The sequence below is a fragment of the Manis pentadactyla genome, chromosome 10 (genome assembly GCF_030020395.1).
Source record: "Manis pentadactyla isolate mManPen7 chromosome 10, mManPen7.hap1, whole genome shotgun sequence".
NCBI lineage: Eukaryota > Metazoa > Chordata > Mammalia > Pholidota > Manidae > Manis > Manis pentadactyla.
In genome coordinates this window covers 58,803,380-58,826,060 of record NC_080028.1, presented here as the reverse complement: position 1 = coordinate 58,826,060, position 22,681 = coordinate 58,803,380, and the positions used below count along the sequence as shown (strand labels likewise).

The window sequence follows — 22,681 nt, the reverse complement described above, 5'->3', positions numbered from 1 at the left end:
ACAGAAAGGAGATAGTTGAAATGGAACTATCTTGGCGGGTATTTGGTTAGGCCTGCTTTGCATATGTGGAATCTGAGATGATCATGGAACTTTCAAGTACTAATGTCCTGTGTATAATTGAAAATATGGCACAGATGCCAGTACCTTTACTATTCAATCATCATTTATGTTTTAAAAACATCAGACATTCTCATAAAGAATATGGTGTTGTAGACAAGTAGTTTTCTTTGTGAATTCCTTGCAATTAATTGTGATTCTAATCACCTTTGCTCACTTCTGGTAGTATTTTTGATGTGTTGATTCTTTCCAGTGGCAGATATCATGAGCCTGCATATCTGATAGCACAAGCCCCATTTAGGGATATGTTTCATTCTTTTTCAAGCTTTTAATCTCTGGTTATTTTAAATATTGTAAAAACCATTCCTTTTAATGTTCTTTTCTCTATTTAATTCTATGCATTGAAGATTTTTTCCAGTTCTAGGACTCAAATGAATTTAGATGTGTGGTCCCAATCAATAATAAGATCAATATACTTTTATTCCTATTCTGCTTCCCTTTACTGAATGGATCTGGGCTTGCATTTGATGATTAGACCAATTTGTCTGCAATGTTGATGTGAGAAATGTAGACTGAATAGGGTCAAGACTTCCTATTAAAAAAAAACTCTTAAAATACATTCAAATCCATTGTTTTTCATATTCCTTACACCTCCCCTCCTGGGATTTAGTTCAAAACCAGGGCTTCCCATGGCCAGAGAAAAATACATCATTTCATCATTGACCCCCCACTCAGTTCAGTGCACGTAGACAGCACGCTTCCCAGGCCTTGCCACACAACCTAACAGAAAGGCTTTAATTTATGAATCCCCCAACAGTGAGTCCGGTAAGTCCAAGGCTGAGGACCAGGTAGGTTCACTCTGTTGGCAGTTTCCCCTATTGCCATATAGCCCATTCCTGGTTCTAGTGGAAGATATTTGAGATACTGTCAGAAATAGTTTGTCTAAAGGTGTGACCACTGTATTGGCGCAATAGCTGATAATAATGAAATTAATGCCAGTAATGACCCTTTCCAACAAAGTCCAGAAGCTCTGCACATACTAACATATTTATCCTTCCCACATCCCTCTGAAGTGAGAAGAAGGCCATTGTTACACTTCTCTTGATCCAAGGAGAGTGAGACATGGCAAAGGTGAAGTTTGAGGTAGTTTAGTAGAGAATGAAATTCAGTCTTTATATTCTTCCTTTTAGATTTTACTCTCTTATTTCATGACTGTAACATTTGAACAATTCCATCCTTCTATTCATCAATGTATTTGCTCATTCCTTCCTTCATTCACTATCAAATATTTGTAAAGCACCTGTTGTATGTCAGGTACTAGGTCAAATGTGTCTGCATAGCTGTTCAAATCTTCATTGTTGCCCAGTGATCACTTTGGGGTTTCCAGAACCCAGAACTGCCTCCAGGAGGCCCAGTTTCTTAACCAGTGAAGTAGAATAGCCATTCAGTCATACATTCAACAAGTATTGTTAGAGCATCTGCCATGTTCTATTAGGGCTGACTGCCTAACAGCCCTCCTAGACCTAACTTTCTATGATTTTTAAAAATTTATTTCTCATGTTGAGTATATTCTACCTTTTTCTAACTTAAGTTCTTTTTGGCCTCTGATCTTTATGACTGTTGGGAATAAAGAACTTGTATATTACTCCATCCATAATAATGTTTAGATTGGTATTCTACTTTAAGCTGTCTTACTCTTTAGAAAACAGATGTTAAAAATGACAAAGAGCATGGAATTTTAGAATTTTCTGTAGACTTAGAGAGCTGAATGGATGGATTTGTATTTCTGGACACCTACTGGATTGAGGGGCCATTCCTGAGACATGGAAGTACCGGAAATTTGTGAAGAACCCCTCTAATGGGAAGTGTTATGATGTGTGGTCCTCATAAGAAAATGGTGTTTTGAGGTAATAGTGACTTTGCTTATCTTTAGCTTCCCCAAAACTCATTAGTTAAATTGTAATTTTGTTTTCTCTTCACCCCTTCACATGGTTCTTTCAGTTTCTTTCAGACTTCATTCCCATCTGCCCCATGCTGCACGCAGTCTCTACTGCCTGGAGTATTTGCCTCCCCCTGCATGGACAAACTCCTACTTATCCTTCAAGATCCAGCTCCAGAGCCATCTCTTCTGGGGAACTTACCCAGTTTTCTCTGGGTAACTTATCCATTCCCCTAGCTCATTTGTTCCCTCCTTTTTGCTTCTGCAACATTGTACTGATAGTACCAATGTAACATATATCTCACTGAATTATTGTTACTTGCTTAAAGTGATCCTGCAAATGTCAATTACATTGCAGAAAAGGCACTCATTAAATGGTATTTCCATTCCATGCTGTCATCTTCAGGAATCCCGAAGAAGCTCCTTAAAGGCAAGGGTTGTCATGTTCATTTTGTACCTCTGTTACCCAACCCAGTGCTTGAAACATTTGCTTTTAGACAAGTGACAACACATAGTAACCGTTTTGGATAGAATAACCTCTCACATGCCTAACAAGGTCTTCCAGATTTATGCCTGTGGATCAATCCCATTAGCACTGACCATGGACTAGAGCCAAGAGAAGTAGAGCCAACCTCCTCATGTGTGGCCCCACGCCCTTGCTGGGTACACCAGCCTCGGGCTAATCAATCCATTTTTAAAACAGGTGTTCTCTGTCCTGCTTCCTGTCGCTCAGAGCAGAGGGGAAGAGTTTGCCACCTGGTCAGAATTTGTATAAACAGATGCTGAAAGCAGAAGCTTAGATTACATGTGGTGTCGGCAGTTTAGCAAAGTGTCTTCCCTTCTAAGAGCAAGACTCCTCTTCACACCTGCCCTGCCCTCTTCTCCACACCTAGGAGTCAGATCTCTCCTAGGAACCCGGGTCTTTTATACTCCTCATTCCTCCTGCTGAAAATCTAACACAGCTGATGCACTGGAAGCCCAGTGGTCTGTATGATGTGGGTAGGGATAGATAGTTGGGAAGGGAGAATAAAAAGCCTTTCTCCCCTATTTTAAAAACAGTTGCCTTTCTTTTATGAAATTAAAACAGCAGCAGTGACCAGGAAGATGCGAGTGCTCCAGAGAGGTGTCTGTGCTCAGTTAAGGGGCAAAAGTAGAAAGTCCCTATTAGCCATACTCTCTGCCTAGAGCTGGTTCTGCCCTTGGCTTCTGGGTTTTTCCTGGTCTTTGGGTGCCTAGTGTGGTCATCCAGGAATTAGCTGCCATCATGTGCCTCCTGGGATATGGAAACATCTCACTGGTTAGTGGTTACTTATGATTTTATACCTAGAAAGCTGAGATAACATTATGCTGTATAATGGTGGTTGGGGAGAACATGAGACCACAGAAATAACAGCAGTTAATATCTCCACCAATAGCAACAACAGTTAATATTCCTGTATGCCCAGCACTCTGCTAAATACTTTACATAGAATTTAATATAACCCTTACCCTATGTATATCTCTGTTATCTTCATTTACAGTTAAGGGAAACAAAGCCAGCGGGTGATAACATATAACACACACCGAGCATTTACTATTGATGACACGGGGCCCATCTGCCAAGATCTTATCAGAATCATGAGTGAAACCCTGGTTTTTATGGCTATAAAACCAAAACTGCTTAGAGGAGTCTGGGTAAGGGACATGTGGGAGCCCTCAGTTCTATTGCTGCACCTTTTCATGAATTCTAAAATTAGTTCAAAAGAGAAAGTTTTTTAAAAACGCAAAGCGTCAAGCCCATAAGCACTGCTGTCTGCACCTGGTCTGTGTAACAGCCCTCTGCAGTGATGGTCAGACCAGGGCAGGGCACCTACCACTCAAGTCATGCTGGAGACCTGTGCAGCTGTGTGCCACTCAGGACCCCATTTCTAGGGGCTGCCATTCTCATCATACACATGGCAAATATATATACTTAGTATGGCACGTTTCCCCCAGCAGATGGCAGTAAAGTGTCTTGAGAAAGGGATGGCTGATTTTAACACTCACAGTGGTGCCTGCCATTTGGGCTGGCAGTGACCCTGGCACGGAATAGAAAGGGAGAAAATGCGAAGGAGCTGAGAATTGTTTAGGTGAAATGAAAGAGCAAACCCCTATGATATTTTTATTTTAAAGATGTCACATTTTACTGTGACAAAACTTACCTCCAAATGTATCATCGGTTCAAAGCATTAATCTTTGCATCATCCCTCAGTGTCTGCATTACAAAATAACTTACCTTGCTTTAATAATGTTCTCCCTCTTGCAACAATGTGAGATGAGGTAATAATCTAAGGAAGAATACAGGTGAATTTTCTTGTCCATGCATAAATGCTTAAAGCTGAGAATTTTTCTGTGAGTGGGCTTTAGGGGGTCCATAATCTTCACAGAAGGATCATGTGTTATAAGTATATGAATTTGTGTGCATTTTACAAGGAAGAGTTTTCCTAACATCATCAGGCTGTCAGGTGGAGTCAGGGCCATAGAAAACATTCTGTCTGATGGCAGATCACCTAACCAGGGCCTAGAACAGATTCGAGAAATGGGGGCAGGGGTACAGCAAGGGCCAGGAAGGTCACACTGCGAATGCAGTAAACCTGGGAGGGACTGGGGTGAGCTGTACAGTGTACACCCTAAATGCCTGGAGAAGCGGCCATTCAGTCCCATCTGCGAGCTGCCACACAGGAGTGCAGGCCGAAGCCACGGGTCCATAATCTTAAATAAACTGCAGACATTTCTGAAGTATACAACTAATTAACACTTCTAAACAGCTCAGGCAAAATGAAGGTATTTGCCATCCATGTGTGACCTTGAGCTGCCAGTTTGACACCTGAGTTAAGACCTCAGTCTGTGATTGACAAGCTCAAGACTGGGCTGTCTTGGGATGGGGAGACATACCCTGTGAGGGAACGCTAGCATTACTACTACAACTAATCATTATAACAATATTCATAACAATGATGGCTAACACTTCAGCACCTACCGTGTACCAAGCACTATTCTAAAGACTTGCTTTGCAGCAACCCCTTTAATCATCTCACCAGCCCTGTGAGGTAGATTGCTACAGGTTCTGCAGACACTGGGTAGTTTTTACTATGTATCAGGTGCTGTTCTAGGGGCATTAGGCACAAGGCAATTCATTTAACCCTTATAACAATCCTATGAGTAGCTAGGGAAACTGAGGCACAGAACTATTTAGTAACTTGCCCAAGCCCATATCCTACTAGATTCAGACCCAGGCAGTCTGGTCCCAGACAGAGCCTGAACTCTGAACAGCTGTGCTGTCTGACTGCCTTTGTAGTGCTCTGGGGATGGGGCCACTCTTGAAATACTGCTCCTCCTTGCTGCCTACCGGTCCCTGACTAACCCTTTCCACATTGGCATGGCAATGTGGCATTTCTGCCCCAGTATCTTCAGCCTCAGGTCTTCTGTGAAAGCCATCTCATTTTCATGTATCACCAGACATTCTTTATTCAATCTTGGGTGTTTTTTTAATCTCCTCTAAAATGAGCAGATCATAAATCCTTTGCTAGATGAGATTTTCAAATAATAGTGATAGATGGCCTTGTCTTCTGTCTCAACAAGTTGGACCTGACTGTCATCACAGCAGTCAGTAGGGTTGTATTAGAATAAGACCGCAGTACCAAAAAAAGAAGGTGATCGCTTAGTCCTCCACGCAAATTCATCTTTCATCCAAACGGCCACAAACAAGGGGGACTTCCTAAAGGTTTGCACAAAATAAACACCTGAAATAAGTGTGAGATTACAGTTGTAGTGACAGAGAATTGACTGTAAGTGCAGCAGCAATGTGGAATCTGTGTCTGATGAATAAGGATGGGATTACGACATGGAAGCATGCAGCGATTTGGGGAAAGACTTGTTTCCAGTTCTGTCTATTGGTGCCAGTGCTGAAATCCAAACCCTGCTGTGAGATTGATACTGGAGAACTGAGGGTGGGAGGAAAGGACAGGTGTGAATTTACTCCAAAGCTGTCATATGCCAGGAATTATTATCAAATGGCTCTCTGATTTCCTACTTAGAAGATGTCCCTTATTGAAAGAAAGAGAAGTCAGTTTGGCTGTTACTTTACAGCTGTGTATTTCCTTCAGTTTATGGTGCTTCCTGTAAGCAGTGGGTCTGAGTTCTTCATGTACTTCATTAGCGTGTGCCTCTGCAAAATATTTCATCCTCCTGTGACTCCCTTTTGACCAATTATGCTCCTTTATCTCCCTCCCCAAACAAGTTCAGAGAGAAGATCTGTGGAAGACCTCTCTTCTAGGGACTAATATTAATGTCAGTCCTAAAAACAAAACATGAAGTCAAAAGAAAAGGTAGCTTTGGAGTTAAAAAGAGAAAAATGCCTGTAAAAAGAACTCTTGTATTGATCACTGGGACTCATAACCAAAATTATGGAAGAATGGGTGAGCAAGAACATTCTGGGTGCATTGTAGAATTCCGCACTTGATAATATAGCCAACCATTAAAATCCGTTCAGAGATCTGTACAATGGAAAAGGTAGAAGTTGATGGATCTAACTACCTTGTAAAGAGTGTATGCACTTTTTAACATCCTTTAAAAACTCAAAATTAAGCTTTTTTTCTGTTCTAATTTTAATTGTTTGGACTTTTTTCTTGCTTTATGAAAGAAAAGTCTGGTGTGTCCATTTAATGTTTTTCCTCATTGGAACTAAACATAAATCATGTGATTTGCACACATCTAATGTTCCTAATAGTGTGTACCCTTGTCTTCAGCTAGGACCATAAACAGACATAAACAGCTAAAGGCATGTTGCTTAAAGAAAACCCTTACTCTGAGAAATGATCATCAGAATTGGTTTAGGAAGTCTGTAAATTTAGCAGCAGTTGCACTGGAACTGAGCATGTAGAGGGTAGTTCTAAAGTTACAAAGTGAGGCAAAAATCTCATAAAGTCAAAATTACCCCTGAACCAATCCTTGTATTTCTTGGGTTGAGCAGATAATATAGCTGGCCAGCACACAAGAGCTGGGTCATATCCAAATACAGCCTCATATGCAATGTGGTAAGACACTCATCTGATGAGAATCAGCTAAGCACTGAGAACTCCTCTGGGATATGAATATATCCATAGTGTATACATATCGTATTGTGAGAGTCAGAGAGCAGAGACCCCAAGTAGCTGAAATCACAGAAGTTCAGTGTGTGTAATTTGACTCCACTCTATTGCACTTTTCACAGAGTGTAGTGATGTGTCTCCTTCTTACCACAAATCCACATTTTGTACTTTGTTTCAAAGCTTGCTTCGTCCATGAAGCTCACCTAAAAGACCTAAAACCCTAATCATTATTTTTTCCACTCTGAGTAACTATAGCACATATACTGCTGAGACCTACTCTATGATTCATTAATTGGGCCCTTTCTCAACTAGAGTTTAAGGTCCTCAAGGCAGGTCTTCCTTCCAATTTATATCTCTGCCAGTATCCAGAACATGCTTATCACAAGACTATATGAGTCATTGTGCAAATTGTTTTCCAAGGCTCTATACTAAATTTCTTTGGTTTGGGGCATGTATTTAAAGCTACCCCCATTTCCTGCTTTAATTAGTATTTTTCATGTAGACTGGATTGTGTAATTCACAGTTTATAGCTGAGAATTATTTTGGGAAATCTTTTGACCTGAATAAAATGGTCTATAATAGATAAACTTTCCAGATTGCTAATGCACCTTGTAACTGGTGTTGATTAACTTCTTTGACAAATTCTCAGCCCTTTTAGCGGGCAGTGGGGAGGAAGAGAATAGCTTGAGAGATTCACTTGCAGATAACTAGATACAGGTAATATATAGAGGTATACATAATTTTGTTTTACACATTGAGTATATATAAATTTATAAATATTTTTATAAATTTTACATGTATTTATATTACAAACCTGTGAAGTTGACAGGGCAAGTATTGCAATTCAAATTTTGTAGTCAAGAAATCTGAGATTTAGAGAGGTTAAGTGACTTCTCTAAGGCTCTATAACTAGAAATTGATGAAGTCACACCTCAAACTAAGGTCTTTTGAATTCTATCCATCCATTTATTCATTCATTGTCTTCAGTGCTCCAGCTACATGTGTAGTGTTACAAACTCTAAAGACAAACAAGACCCCTCTTCCTTAGGGAGCTCACAGCCAGCAGAAGGCATAAATGGGTAAACTGCTAAGAACAATCCATAGCCTCCCAGGTAAAGGAGGTAGAGGTTGCAGAAGCATGGACTTCAGAGTGGACTGGCATGTTTTGGGTGTTCCCGGTCATTCTTTATGGCTGGAGCTTTACACACAGGCATGGTGGGACAGGCCTGGAGAAACAGGCTGGGGCCACTTCATAGGGATCCTTGAAGGCAATACTACAGAGATTGAAAGGGTTTGAAACAGAGATAACCAACTTTTTTTTTTTCCAAGAAGTCAAAAAGATGGATCAAAGGAGGATGAGGTGAGCATGGATAAGATTATGCAAAGTTAATGCTAAAACTAACGCAAAAGTTAGAACAAGGCATGATGTGGTTTCAAACAAGGCAGTAGCCATGAGATGTGGAGGATTTGCTGGACAGTTGATACAGGGAATGGAAGGAGTACAGGGTGACTGGAGGTGTCTGGACTGGGGGAAACTAGATGGATGATGTGTCATTTAGTAGGATAGGAAATAAAGTGGAGGACAAGAAGCAGAATTTGTCCCACAACAAAATATTGCATCATGTTGAAAGTTTTTTTCCCAATTGTTATAACATAGAGTGAGGTAGGCCTGTGCTGATCAATATTGTAGCTACACAGGGCCAGTGAGTGCTTGAAATATAGCTTTTCCAAATTGAGATGTGTTGTAAGTATAAAATACACACCAGCTTTCAGGGGTTAAATAAAAGGAAAAGATGTTAAAATTTCATCGATTATTTTCTATATTGATCACATGATAAATGATAATACCTCGGATATATTAGGTTAAGTAAAATGTTATTAATGAATATCTCATTTATTTCATCTGTTTCCTTTTACTTTTTGAAAGTGGGTACTTGAAAGTTATATATGGTCTTGCATTTGTAGTTTGTCTTATATTATATTGAACAGCACTGCCTTAAAAATCAGTAGATAATAGAAATTTAAAAGGCTTAAGGCAGCAAGGATTTGGAGCTGCGCCGTGGAAATCACCCGTGTTCCTCATATGTGCAGCTGATTTCCCATTGTCCCTCAGCATATTTTTAAGGACCCTCTGTGACCAGAGTGGTCTGGGTTTATTTGGAATCTGCTGGCCTTTGAAGCATGCTGCTGCATATTCTGCATCCAGAAAACTCCCAAGAGACTGGAGTTATACATCCAAGGTGTATGCTTGGGTAGAGGCAGAATACCTAGGGAAGCCTCTGGGAGGACAGGGAGGACTCAGAATGGGTAGAAAGGCCCTAGCTTGACACGGCTGACTAGTGCCCTCTTAGCCAAGGTCCACATCTGGTGCTGAGGCATCCTGCCCCTTCATGTGACTGCACACCTGAGAGCCCCAGTCTACGCCAGGGCGCTCTATGCCAGGCAGAGAGTGCCTACTCCCAGCTCTTGGTTGATGGAATGCTCCTAAGGTGACTGTTGATTCCATCTCTTCTATAGAAAAGGGCCTAAGAAAGAAAAGTTCCATAGGTAGTAAGGACCTCTTGCAAGTGAAAGCTGTTGGCAGGATCCCGCTGCCTAGAGTTGAGGTGCTTCCATTAGGGCTGCTCCCAAGGCTCACAAGTCAGAGAGCTTGCCCCTCTTTTGTGATTAGTCATCAGCCTTTTACATCCCACTGTTTATTGACCATACACTTTGATAGATCATGTTCTTGTTCGCCCAGGACTTTTCTCTTATGACCCGTCATTCATTCTTTCTTTTGTTCAAGAAAAAGATTTATTAAGAACCTACTGTTTTCAAAGTTGTGGGCCCAGAGACCCTGAGAATAAAAAGACTGCCTGTGTTCTCCAGAAGTGTTCAGTCGTCTGGAGAGTTGACCATGCAGATTGACAGTCTTTGCTCCAAAAGTGCAGCAAATAGAAGGAACTCCCTTAACTGCCAAAGGGTGCAATAACAGTTGTTCATGCATAGACTCTTTGTGAAGGCGATGAGGAATGTAGTTCCAGGCTGAGACCGTGCCTAGCGCTCAGGGAACCCCACACACACAAGTGTTAGCAATGCTGCCAGAGCTGCTGATGGTAGTTAGAGTGACAATGGAAAGGATGATAGTAGTTACCATGACCTGGTGGACTGCCTGAGTTCTAGCCAGAACCTGGGTCCCTCGAGCCTCCTCCCCACCTTTCCTGGACTCGGCCTCTCCTTGGCTTTCCCCGGTGCCCCTGGTTTCTCGGAGACTCGCTACCTGTGCTCCTGTCACTGGGTGCTCAGGTAAGTCCTTGCATTGCTGCCAGCACAGGCTTTGTCATAAGCCATATAAGAACCTTGAGGGGCCTTCTGCGAGTTAATCTTTCCCACCTTGTGAGGGGAAACGGAACCAAGGTCCTCTCCAGTCCTTGGGCCCTTGTTGGGTCACCTGCTCAGCTCCAGCTGGATGCCTGAGCCCTGCACTCCCATTTTTGGTCCTTTGCTGCCCTCCAGGAGCTACTCGCCCCCTTGTGCAGCCAGAAGATCAAACAGACTCTGTTCCAGCTGGATTACAGGGCCTCAGGCAACTGGATCTTAAGACAATGCCTGGTGAGAGAAAGAGAGACCCAATTCAGAATGTCCCACTACACTGACTCATTCTCTTTTTCCTTGCTTTCCCACTCCTCCCATCTTTATAGAGCCCTTTTCCTCCCTTAGGTATCATTAGAAGGTTGTTTCCTCTTTTCTTGACTTTTTTCTTAGAGCCAATGATCAGTGATTGAATGTGTTTGCAAAGTATCACTAAGGAGGCCTTCATGTTATTTTTATGGGGGGAAAATATGAAAAATAATGAGCACTTTTTTTTTTTAACTGAGAGAGAAGGCCCTTATGATGTGTGTTTCTTCTGTTGTGGCATAGTTCAAAGGCAGCTTCTCCCAAAGTGGTGATAAGATGGCAGCTTCAGGCTTCCAACCTACCATTCTTAGTGGAAGAATGCTCTCTCTTTGTGAGAGTTCCGACAGAATTCCTGGGATCGCATCTCATCAGGCCAACTTGTATGACTCCCTGTTTCTGGACCAATCTGTGTGGCAGAGGGGGATGGTGTGCTCCCCTTGGTCAGGCTTAATGCCTCACCTTAGAGGGAAACGTGGGGGGATGCAGGGAAGGGCCCACCCACTTACACCACAAGGACTGAGGGTCTGTCTTCGAAAGAAAATCAAGGTGTGATTATCATTCTCTAAAAGGGAGGGGAGCCTGCTGCTGCCTGAGCACAAGCAATGTATAAGCTCTGTGGCATTTTATGTAAAGTGGTTCTCTAGTTGGTTGGTTGGAATTCTGGACTGTATGTATAGTGTTCTGAGTTGGAATTCCTCCCACTGATGTACTTTTTTGGCAAAGAGATAGTATATTTTCCACTTTTATACTCAAGGTGCCCATCATGGTGGCCAGAAAGAAGGAGGTGCTCAGGGACTTTTACCCCAATCCAGCGGTCAATCTAACTGCAATTGACCTTTCACCTGAGAACTTCTGTTTTCCGAGGATGTCTTTCAATTCTGCCATCCTATTTCCTGTGCGCAATTTCCTTCTTCGTCCTTTCTGCCGTCATTTCAGTATTTTCTGATGAGTCTGGTGGGTGGTGGCATTTGACGTCCCGTGGCATGTGTTGTACACACAGTGTGGAGTGAAGGAGTTTGTCCACGTCATGTATCAGACGTGATCTTTATGGCAGGACTTATTTTTCCCTCATCCTATTTAAGTTCTTTAGATTTTTATGTACATATAGGATACCTGAAAATAGTATCTGTTCGGTTTTATTTGAATGAGCAAAGTGTCTTAGAATTGAGGAGGTTTGGTGTCGTTGCCGTGTGTGTTTTTAATGCATGTGTTCTCACTGTGGAAAGCTTGACTTCTGTAGCCACAAAATGAAAACTGTTGAAATAGCAGCTAAAACAGCAGCGAGGTTAGTTTGGAGGTTCATTGTTTCACTACAAAGCCCTGTTGAAGGTGGAATGACAAAGTTTATAGCTGTGTGCTACCAGATAGAGAAATTTCAAAAAACATACATCTGTTACTTTGGAGATAACGTTCTGTCCTTGACAGCCTATAATTGTGCATGAGACCAGCATCTCCTATCCTGGGGAGTTGTATATGCCGCTTTCCGCATTCACAGAGCCAAGCCAGAGAGATTCTCTTTTCATTTTAGTCTCTTTGCCCTTTTTCTTTCTTGTTCTTGCTGCCTCTGACTTCAGTGAAAAACCATCTGGGTCGTGTGTTTCCTCATTTCTGGAGAACAACAGGGTCCTTATGAATCATCTTGTCAGAAGCGCCAGGAATAAATCTGAGGTGTATCCTGGAAAGGAGGGTACATATCTCTTTTCTTTCCCCCCTCCACAAACAGGTAGTCTTCAAGGAACATGTTATTTGGAAGAATTTGCTCTTAAAGAGGCAGAACTGTTTTCTTTTCCTGTAGTAAATTGTTAACTTCATCATTTGTAGAGGAGTTGCAGAGAAAATATTGCTTATAAGAGAAGTCCACTGGAAGGGATCCTCCCCTGAATTTTTTTGTGCAACAAAAAATTTGCTGAATGTTGCCCATGTGCTGGGTGCTGGGTGCAGTTTCAGGCAGTGAAGAAAATAAACAAAACCATAAAAAAACAAAAACTTGCCCTCATTTAAAAAAAACAAAACCTCAGGTTGGGGAAGGCAGGCAATAAACAAATAATTAAATAGTGTGTTACATGGTGTTTAGTGATCCAGGAGAAAGTAGATCAATAGGTTATAATGGGTTGGGTGAGGAGGAGGTACTGGGGAAAACCCCTCAGCCAACCCTCTTTTAGAACTCTCCTTTCTCCCTGCATCCAGCCTGGTTTCGCTGCACACACCACCACTCTTAAGGGTGGGCTTTTGAATTAGTTGTGTTTCTTGCCTTCTCAGTAGCACATACACCCATGGACACATCCTGGGACTGTGGATAATGAACAGTCCTGGAAGTAAGCTTTAGTCTATGCTCCTACAGTTAGTCTTTTATTTTAGTAACTATATAAGTTAGTCTTTTATTTTAATAACTATATAACCTCTCCCATTGGATTCCTGACTTTTTTATTGAGGTATAATTGACACATAACATTGTATTCGTTCAGGCATACAACATAGTGATTAAATATTTGTATATATTGCGAAATGATCATAGTGAGTCTACTTAACATCCATCACTACACATATAGAATTTGTTTTTTCTTGTGATGAGAACTAAGATTTCTCTCAGTAACTTCCAAATATGCAATACAGTATTATTTTTTTTATTAAGGTATCATTGATATACACTCTTATGAAGGTTTCACAAGAAAAACAGTGTGGTTATTATATTCACCCATATTATCAAGTCTCCCCCATACCCCATTGCAGTCACTGTCCATCAGTGTAGCAAGATGCCACAGCGTCCCTACCTGTCTTCTCTGTGCTACACTGTCTTCCCCGTGACCTCCCCTACACTATGTGTGCTAATCATAATACCCCTCAATCCCCTTCTCCCTCCCTTCCCACCCGCCCTCCCCTACCCCTCCCCTTTGTAACCACTAGTCCCTTCTTGGAATCTGTGAGTCGGCTGCTATTTGTTCCTTCATTTTTGCTTCGTTGTTATACTCCACAAATGAGGGAAATCATTTGGTATTTGTCTTTCTCTGCCTGACTTTATTTCACTGAGCATAATACCCTCAAGCTCTATCCACATTGCTGCAAATGGTAGGATTTGTTTTCTTCTTATGGCTGAATAGTATTCCATTGTGTATATGAACCACATCTTCTTTATGCATTCATCTACTGATGGACACTTAGGTTGCTTCCATATCTTGGCTTGACATATTGTAAATAGTGCTGCAATAAACATAGGGGTGAATATGCCTTTTTGAATCTGAGAATTTGTTTTCTTTGGGTTAATTTGTAGGAGTGGAATTCCTGGGTCAAATGGTATTTCTATTTTTAGTTTTTTGAGGAACCTCCATATTGTTTTCCACAATGGTTGAACTAATTTACATTCCCAACAGCATTGTAGGAGGGTTCCCCTTTCTCTGCATCCTTGCCAACATGCGAGGATGTGAGTATTATTAACTGTAGTTGCCACTCTGTACATTACATCCTATAATTTATTTATTTTATAGCTGGAAGTTTGTTCTTTTAGATTTCCTTCACCCATTTCACCTACCTTTGCACCCCTCACATCTGGCAACCACAAATCTGTTCTCTGTATCTATGAGCTTGTTTTTTGTTTTTTTGTTGTAGTTTTTTAGATCCACATATAAGTGAGATCATGCAGTATATGTCATTCTCTGACTTACTTCACTTAGCATAATGCCCTCAAGGTCCATCCACAATGGCACAAATGGAAAGATTTTATTCTTTTTTTTGTAGCATAGTAAAATTCCACTGTGTATATGTATGTGTGTATATATATATACACACACACACACCACATTTTCTTTATCCATTCATCCATTGATAGACACTTAAGATTATTTCCATATATTGGCCATTGTAAATAATGCTATAATGAACATGGGGGTGCATATATCATTTTGAATAATGACTTTATTTTCTTTGGAAAAATACCCAGAGGCAGAATTGCTGGGCCATACGGCAATCTTCTAAATTTTTTTTGAGGAACTTCTATACTGCTTTCCATAGTGACTGCACCAATTTACATTCCCACCAGCAGCGCACGAGTGTTTTCTTTTCTCCATTCCTCACCAACACTTGTTATTTCTTGTCTTTTGCATAGTAGCCATTCTGACAGGTGTGAAGTGATACCTCACTGTGGTTTCGATTTTCATTTCCCTGGTGATTGGTGTTGCTGAGCATCTTCTCATGTACCTGTTGGTCTTCTCTATGCCTTCTTCAGAGAAATGTCTATTTTTTAATCAGTTTTTTTGTTGTGGTGGTGGTTTGTGTTTTGTTTTGTTTTGTTTTGCTATTGGGTTGTGTGAGTTCTTTATATATTTTGGATGTTAAGCCCTTATCAGGTATATGATTTGCCAATATTTTCTCCATTTCAGTCGGTTGCCTTTTCATTTTGTTGATGGTTTCCTTTGCCATGCAGATGCTCCTTAGTTTGAAGCAGTCCATTTTCTTTATTCTTCATATAATGTACTTAACTTGAGGTGATCTGCAGATTTCTGGTCACAGTTATTTGTGCTGTCTGTTGTCCAAATGCATGAGATGATTTATATGAAAATACCTTTTAATTTAGCCCTAAAAAGGACAAAATTTGACTAGCACTACAAAATTTGAAGAGCAATGCTGCCTCCAAAGAACTCCTTGATATTAATAAAAATAAAAGAAGTATTAAACACTGATTCTGGGCTGAGTTAGCTGGTTTAGTGAGTGGGGGGCCCAGTGCCCCAGTGTCCCCCAAAAAACAATCAGTAAACATTTGTAAGGGGGAACGCCTGTGTGCGATGCTGGCAGTCAGAACGGGAGTTGCTGAGAGGGGTTTCAGTTGTGAACTTGAAAGGAAAGGACCACTGAGGAAGAGGATAATGATATCAGTGAATTCATGGAAAAGGAGCAGGCATCCTCTTGGGATAAAATGAGGACCTAGATTTGTTCAAGGCTGGTTTGAGTGGTCATGAAGGATGCCCATGGGTCTAGGAATCAAGGATCAGGGAAGGTAGTTTGGAATGAGAACAAACTTGGGTTGAAGATCAAGATTTGGCAGTCTAAGCAGAGAGATGATTGTTACTGCCCAGAAGTAGATGCAATGCTGCAGAAGGAAGGCAAAAAGCTATGATAAAACTCGGGGGATTCCATTGCCTAGGAGCAAGAGAAAGAAAAGACATGAGAACAGGAAAAGTTTTATGAGTTGAGGAAAGAGATTATTTTGTGCCATTGGGTCATGGAAAACTTCATGGAAAAGGAATCATTTTAATTGTTAGTCCCACCCACCCCCCACTCCGAGATTCCTGGACTCTCACCAAATGCCAGATTATATGGTTGTATACCCTACCAAATACATAGTGACTTTTACTATTCTCTGTTCTAGGTGCTTAAAACAAACAACTCAGTTAATCATTAAAACAAGCCTAGAAATGATTCTCACCATTTCACAAATAAAGAACAGAGAGGTTAACAAATTTACTCAAGGCCACACAGCCATTTAGTGGTAAAAGCAGGATTTAAAGCCAACTAATTTGATTCTAAAGGCTAGGATTTTGGCCACTACACCATTTTTAAAGCTTCAGTGAATAATTGGATTTAACCTGAGCTTTTAAGGGCATGCTTTCTAGCAGGTTTCTTCTTTTTTTTTTTTTTTGGTTGCTTTTTTTTTTTTTGGTACTAGTAATATACAATTACATGAGCAACATTGTGGTTACTAGATTCCCCCCATTATCAAGTCCCCACCACATACCCCATTACAGTCACTGTCCATCACGTAGTAAGATGCTATAGAATCACTACTTGTCTTCTCTGTGCTATACTGCCTTCCCGTGCCCCCCCTACATTATGTGTGCTAATCGTAATGCCCCTTTTCCCCCTCGTTCCTCCCTTCCTACCCATCCACTCCAGGCCCTTTCCCTTTGGTGACTGTTAGTCCATTCTTGGGTTCTGTGAGTCTGCTGCTGTTTTGTTCCTTCAGGTTTTTCTTAGTTCTTATACTCCACAGATGAGTGAAATCATTTGGTACTTGTCTTTCTCCTCCTGGCTTATTTCACTGAGCATAATACCCTCTAGCTCCATCCATGTTGTTGCAAATGGTAGGATCTGTTTTTTCTTATAGCTGAGTAATATTCCATTGTGTATATGTACCACCTCTTCTTTATCCATTCATCTACTGATGGACACTTAGGTTGCTTCCATTTCTTAGCTATTGTAAATAGTGCTGCGATAAACATAGGAGTGCAAATGTTTTTTCAAACTGGGCTCCTGCATTCTTAGGGCAAATTCTAGCAGGTTTCTTCTTATAACTGAACTGCATTTCTCATTTTCTACACATTCCATTGTTTAACATTTCCCACCAGGTGCTTTTAGCTGGCACACTTCCATAAAGGCCTTACCTTCATGGGAGTTTTCCTGGTCTTCTCATGTTAAGTGGAGGCAACCTTCTCCCCTTGGCACTGTGAAGGGCATTAGAGTCCCACTAGATAAGCAAATAACACATGGAGTGTGCATTATATCCTCCCTTTTATAGCAGAGCACACCAGCACCACTAAGTGCTTTTTAATCACCTCAGATTTGCAAGAGTATGTCCTAATGACACTTCCTAAAAGGCATCATTAGTTCCACAAAAATGTTTCCTCATAAAATATTTATTAAAATGCCTAATAAATCCTATCTTGGCCAATTACACCAAATCTCCACAACCTTGAACCTCTGTCAGAAAATTAGGTCTTGCTTTTCCTCCTTCTTGGAATAATCCTCAGCTGCATCTCAGCAGTGGCAAATTTTGTTTGGTGCCCACTCCAAATATTTAGTCTCACATTGATGTGCTCCTTGAATTAAGTGGCAGACAGTGGTCAGAAGAATTATAACATGTTTGAGGGGCATAGCTGCTTTCAACATTTTCAGGAAGGAAACTAAAAATGAGTGAGGAAAATAAGCTGAGGATGAGTCAGTGAGATTGTCCATAAGTTGCTGCAAAGGAAATAGTGGCCATGCTTTAAGACCTCCATGAATATCATGTTCTAAAACACCTTGAAGATGTAAATGCCTTAGAGTTATTACCTGTGGGGGACAAGTCAGTATACAGTGTTCAGTACTAGCCAACTCAGGATGTCTGTGCTGCTTGAAGAATGATCTAAACACTCCAAGTATTTTGAATCAACTGCATTCAAAGAAAAGGCAAAGTAATGGTCAAATAAATAATCAAACAGATGGGATCTCTCAACTGTATTTTGTAACAGACAAATTTACAAAATCAGTGAAAATCAGAACAAAGGTACAAATTATGTTAGAACTTTAATCAAATTGCTTCTAAGGCTACAAAACAGTAAGTTATTTATTTGTGTAGTTAACTCTGTGGCTTTTTTATTTTTTAGATGAATTTCCCAGGTGTAGGCATATGGCAGAAGACTTGTGGTTCATGATGATTCCTTGTTAAGAATCAGAAGCATCTGTAAATAGTAGTGTTTCTTTTGGGGGTGGAGATTATATACAGAAGGATGAATACAATGGAGGAAAACCAAAGAGGTGAAAAAACAGCAGAATAAGCTAACTTGTGTGTGCCAGACAGCACTGGTCCCACCTGCTGGTGCTGTGGCATAGTTTTAAAAGTGTACTGGAATCCTTGAGCCAGTCAGAAGGTATTTTTAACCACATTCCCAGCTCTCAGCCTCTGATGAAATTTGTATCATACTCTCATTGGCAGTGATATTTAAAATACTTTAAATAAGCCTGGCAAAGACCAGTCAGAATGGACTCCTGTGGTAAACACTTGGTAGGTAAGGGTCTAGTCCCTGGAGGAACCTGTTTTGACTGCCTCCCGTTGCTGGTTGCCTCTGGCTCACGTGGTTCTGGACCCATTAGCTAGGCTTCAGAGGGACCAGGGCACTGGCAGGGACTAAGGGCAGGCTGAAGTGATCAACTCTAGGTTTGCCTCCTCTCATAAAATATAATGACATTTAAAGGGTCTTTGTTAATAAGATATCCCCCTGCCTTCCCGTAATTGGAATCTCTTTTTCTGTCAGTGGAAAAGGAACACAGTAAAAAAGCAAAGAGTAGGAAGAATATTCAGCCAGGGTAACACTCCTTGGATTCTTTCCTATTTCTTGCCACTTACTAGCTGAGATTTTGATGAAAAATGTTCCCCCAAGAACCAGTTTCCTTACCTGGAACAAAAACCTGTAAAAGAGGTGTTGCAATGACACATTGCTTGTAAAAAAGCTCTGTAGTCTGTTAAAAAGTTAAATATGATATATACATATACATATATACATAGACATAAGGTATGCATATATATATATATGTATATGTATATACACACACAGTATACCTGTATTATACCGTAGGAAACCTAATATTTTAAGAAACCCTGTAATAAGAATTATCATTTTAAGAGAATAGCCCTGAATTCAGAAAGCCCATGTTTTTATATATTGAGATTTTTTTTTTAAAGAAGTAAATTTCACAAACTAACTCTTCTCCAGATCACTTTGGTGCTTAATCGTATATATATACATAGTATGTATATATATGTATATATATATATATATATATATATATATATATATAGAGAGAGAGAGAGAGAGAGAGAGAGAGTACCTTTTGCCTGCTTTATATCTCCATAGTCCCCACTTAGTGACTCTCAAAAATTCGCTAAGTTTAAGGAGTTGTCTAGACAGCTAAGCCACCGTAATTAACATGGTTGATTAGAGGGTTCCAAAAACACATGCTTATATTAATCTAGGTTACTCTGCCTGGGGGTGGCTTCTGTTAGGAGACTGTGGTCCATTTCCACCAGTTGCCTTGGCCATTTGGGGCCTTTACAAGTCAGTAAATTTTGAGGTAGAAAGCTTGCATTGCTGAAGGCACTTTGAGTTCAAGATCTGAGGCTAGGCTCATTAGGCAAAGAGGGGGAAGGGCTTAGGGCAAGAAGGCTGAACTGAGCATGGCTCCCAGGGAAATCTCTGAGAACTAGAGAGGCCAAAAATGGAAGAAGGTGGGAACACATGGCAGATTCCTTCATTTCCTGGAAAAGGCTTACTCCAGGATGGCTCTATTTCTGTAAGATTCCTGGAGTTGAGCCTAAGCGGGTTAATAGGATGTATGTGGATTGGCAGCCACACTATCTAAAGGGAAAAAATTCCCCTAATTGGAGCCCTCAGGAACCTTCCAAAGGACTCCGGGATCAGTTATTTCTCCTACAAGAAAATAGGACATTTTAGTAGTTCTGAAGGTCTTCCTTAGGACTAGAGGACAGAGCTTACAAAAAAAAAAAAAAAAAGTTACAGTAAAAGAGGAAATGTATGATCATTTTAGCCTTAAGGAAGAAGCAAATTAGATCTGAGTAGGCATAATAGCAGGGGGGCAAGAAATTCCTGTGTGATTTTGAGTTTTATTTGAATAGACATTAATAAAATGGGCTAGAGTGGTGATATTCCACCAGCAAGGTTTTACTGATGCTATTTGACAGCTGCATATTCTGACTACTTGGATTTTAAGAAAGATTTTAAATTTGGAGAAGGATCTTTTAAAGCCCTAACTATCAATATTTATCTCACTTTAGCTAATAACCCAATCTCTAGCACTAAGGTACATTTCTATTTAAAACAGAAAATATCAAGGAGACTAAATAAATATTACTAGGGATGACCTAACAGAGATGAAAAGTAGATGGGCTGACATTCAAAGACAGATTTATGCTCATTGGAACAGTTATAAAAATGTGATTCTGCAATACAATCCATTTAATATACTTTCCTATTGATTAGTGGTAGCCAACTGCTTTAACTAGCCTATCCTAGGTAAGGCAATCCTGTTCTTTTCAAAAACCTTTAAAGTAGCTGCTTACAATATTCACCTGTTTTTCACACAGAAATTATTTTTCTATTGGACCCAAAATAGAAAGCATATGCATTTCAGTGCCAGTGGATTGAGGTTGTTTGACTTAAAATGGAATTTATGAATAAAGAGAAAGCTCTATCATTTAATTTCAAATATTGGCAGGTGTTTTAGAACCAGCGTGAAAGGTTTTTGTTTTTTTGTTTTTTTACAACCTTACAGTAGAGATTACATGAATAATTTGTATAGTCCTGGAAATAATAATCAAATAGTTTGAATAGTGACGTATCTTTTCATTATGACTAATTGATTTTTTTTTTTAAGTTTCTGGCCAAATGTAGGTTTTTGTTTGTTTGTTTCAGTTTTCTGAATGTTTGTGTTAACTCCTGTGGAAGATTCTTGGATTTGATGAAGTTCCATACCAAATGTGAGTTTGTATTGACTCCATAGTGAATAAGCGAGTGCTCGCAGATGAAGAAATGTGCCCCGCCTTCTTGTCATTTTGTGAATGGATTGTGAAGGGTTTGTTAATTTGCTCTTCACTCCACTGGAGCAGATACTCACAAATATCTGCTGTGTCACAAGACCGTTTTTATTTGCATGATGAGAAGAATGGTTTGAGGAAGGTTGTTTGGGAAATGGGAAAACAAATACATTAAAAATAGAAGTACTTGGCCTTAGCTGCTTTTATTCCTGGTATCTTTAGCTAGTCCTGCCTGTGTGGCTTTCCAGCCAAGTCCTATTTCAGAAAGCATGATTAAAGGGGCCGGGCCCCCAGCTGTCTGATGATCTGCCTTGTCTCGGCCCTTCCCCTCAGCCCTTCTTGCCTTTCATCACTACACCTAGACTGCCTGGGCTCGCAGAGGTGTGCGGAATACCAGAGAACCTTCCTGACTCTATTTAGAACTGCTTTTCTTCTATTCTCTACTGAATCCCAGAGATGAGCTGCCTCCCCCCTCTGCTTTCTTTTCTTCTTGTTGTGAAAAGAACGTAGTATATGATACATGTGTTTCTCCGTAAAGTAAGAGTGCAAGCATTTCACTTGCATTCCCAGTTAAGTGAGACACACGAAGCACACTGACTTGATGCTGAGACGGAAGGGGTGGGGGCAGCTGAACTGGCTGGAATACACAGCCCTTTGCCTAAAACCGAAAGCATCGCCCAGTGCTTTGTATGAGATTTATGGAATGGCTCCTCTCCCAGCGTTGTCCCTGCTTTCTGCAATTTGGTGCTTCGTTGCTATCGAAACAGCCCACTGTGATTGTGCAGGGGGAGGGGGCCGTGGCGGGCAGGGGCGGTGGTAGTAGTGAATGACACAGCTTTGCCAGATGCCATGTAGCGGACCTCTGCATCAGCCAAGAGGAATTAAGCTTTGTCACTCCCCACTGGGACTACCTTTCTCCTGGTATGTGCGCAAGGAACGCATATGCTGCTGCAGGCACCAGAGCAGAGCCCCGAGTACACTTTGCCACAGAAAGCAGTGAGCAAGAATGATAGCCGTCTCTTTTAAATGCCGTTGTCAAATTCTGAGGCGACTTACTAAAGGTACTGTGATTTCCTTGTTATTCACTCAGCGAGTCCGTTGCAGTAGCCTGTATACACAGTTTAATGGTTTGTACTTTCAAATATGACTGCCTTTGCCATTTATTGTCAGGCAACAAAGAACTCGGTGAAATAGGTATAGATATACATGTACAGGTAGACTCAGTTTTGCTTTCTGTCCTTACATCCTGGTTATGTTCGTGCTGAAATCAAGAGCAAACCCAGCCTGTGTGATTTTTTTTTTTTTTTCTTAACGACTTCATTCATTGCTGAAAAGAAAACGTGTTTGGGTCCGGTGCTGAAGTTCTTATGGAAACCGTCATTTTGCATTCTGATTGACTGGTCAAGAGGGGTCAAGTGTTGTGTCGCTGTCCTTTCTGTGATGCATGCACGAAATGCAGCTGGCAGCTTCAGGACTTGCACAGCTGGTGAATCTACGGAATCATTGTTTATTCTCTTAATTCCCAACGTCTCATGAGCTTTTTCCCAGGACAGCTTTAATTTTTTTATGTGTTAGAGCGCGTGTTTAGAAAAGCAGGTAATTTGAAGTGCTGCGGTCCTATGT

At 40.7% G+C, this 22,681-nt stretch overlaps 1 protein-coding gene across 7 annotated transcripts in view; it reads left to right on the top strand.

Moving 5' to 3' along the window:
• The window catches only part of GRIP1 (glutamate receptor interacting protein 1), a 676,609-nt gene that overhangs the window by 360,060 nt on the left and 293,868 nt on the right, over positions 1 to 22,681 (top strand). Inside the window, exon 1 of one of the 7 annotated variants that reach the window (XM_036894902.2) lies at positions 19,362 to 22,119. The exons of the other annotated variants lie outside the window; for them this stretch is intronic. Coding sequence (XP_036750797.1) covers positions 22,065 to 22,119 — 55 coding nt within the window. The 5' untranslated portion in view covers positions 19,362 to 22,064. Of the gene's footprint in view, positions 1 to 19,361; positions 22,120 to 22,681 lie in introns of those variants that run through there. 7 annotated transcript variants of the gene reach the window in all.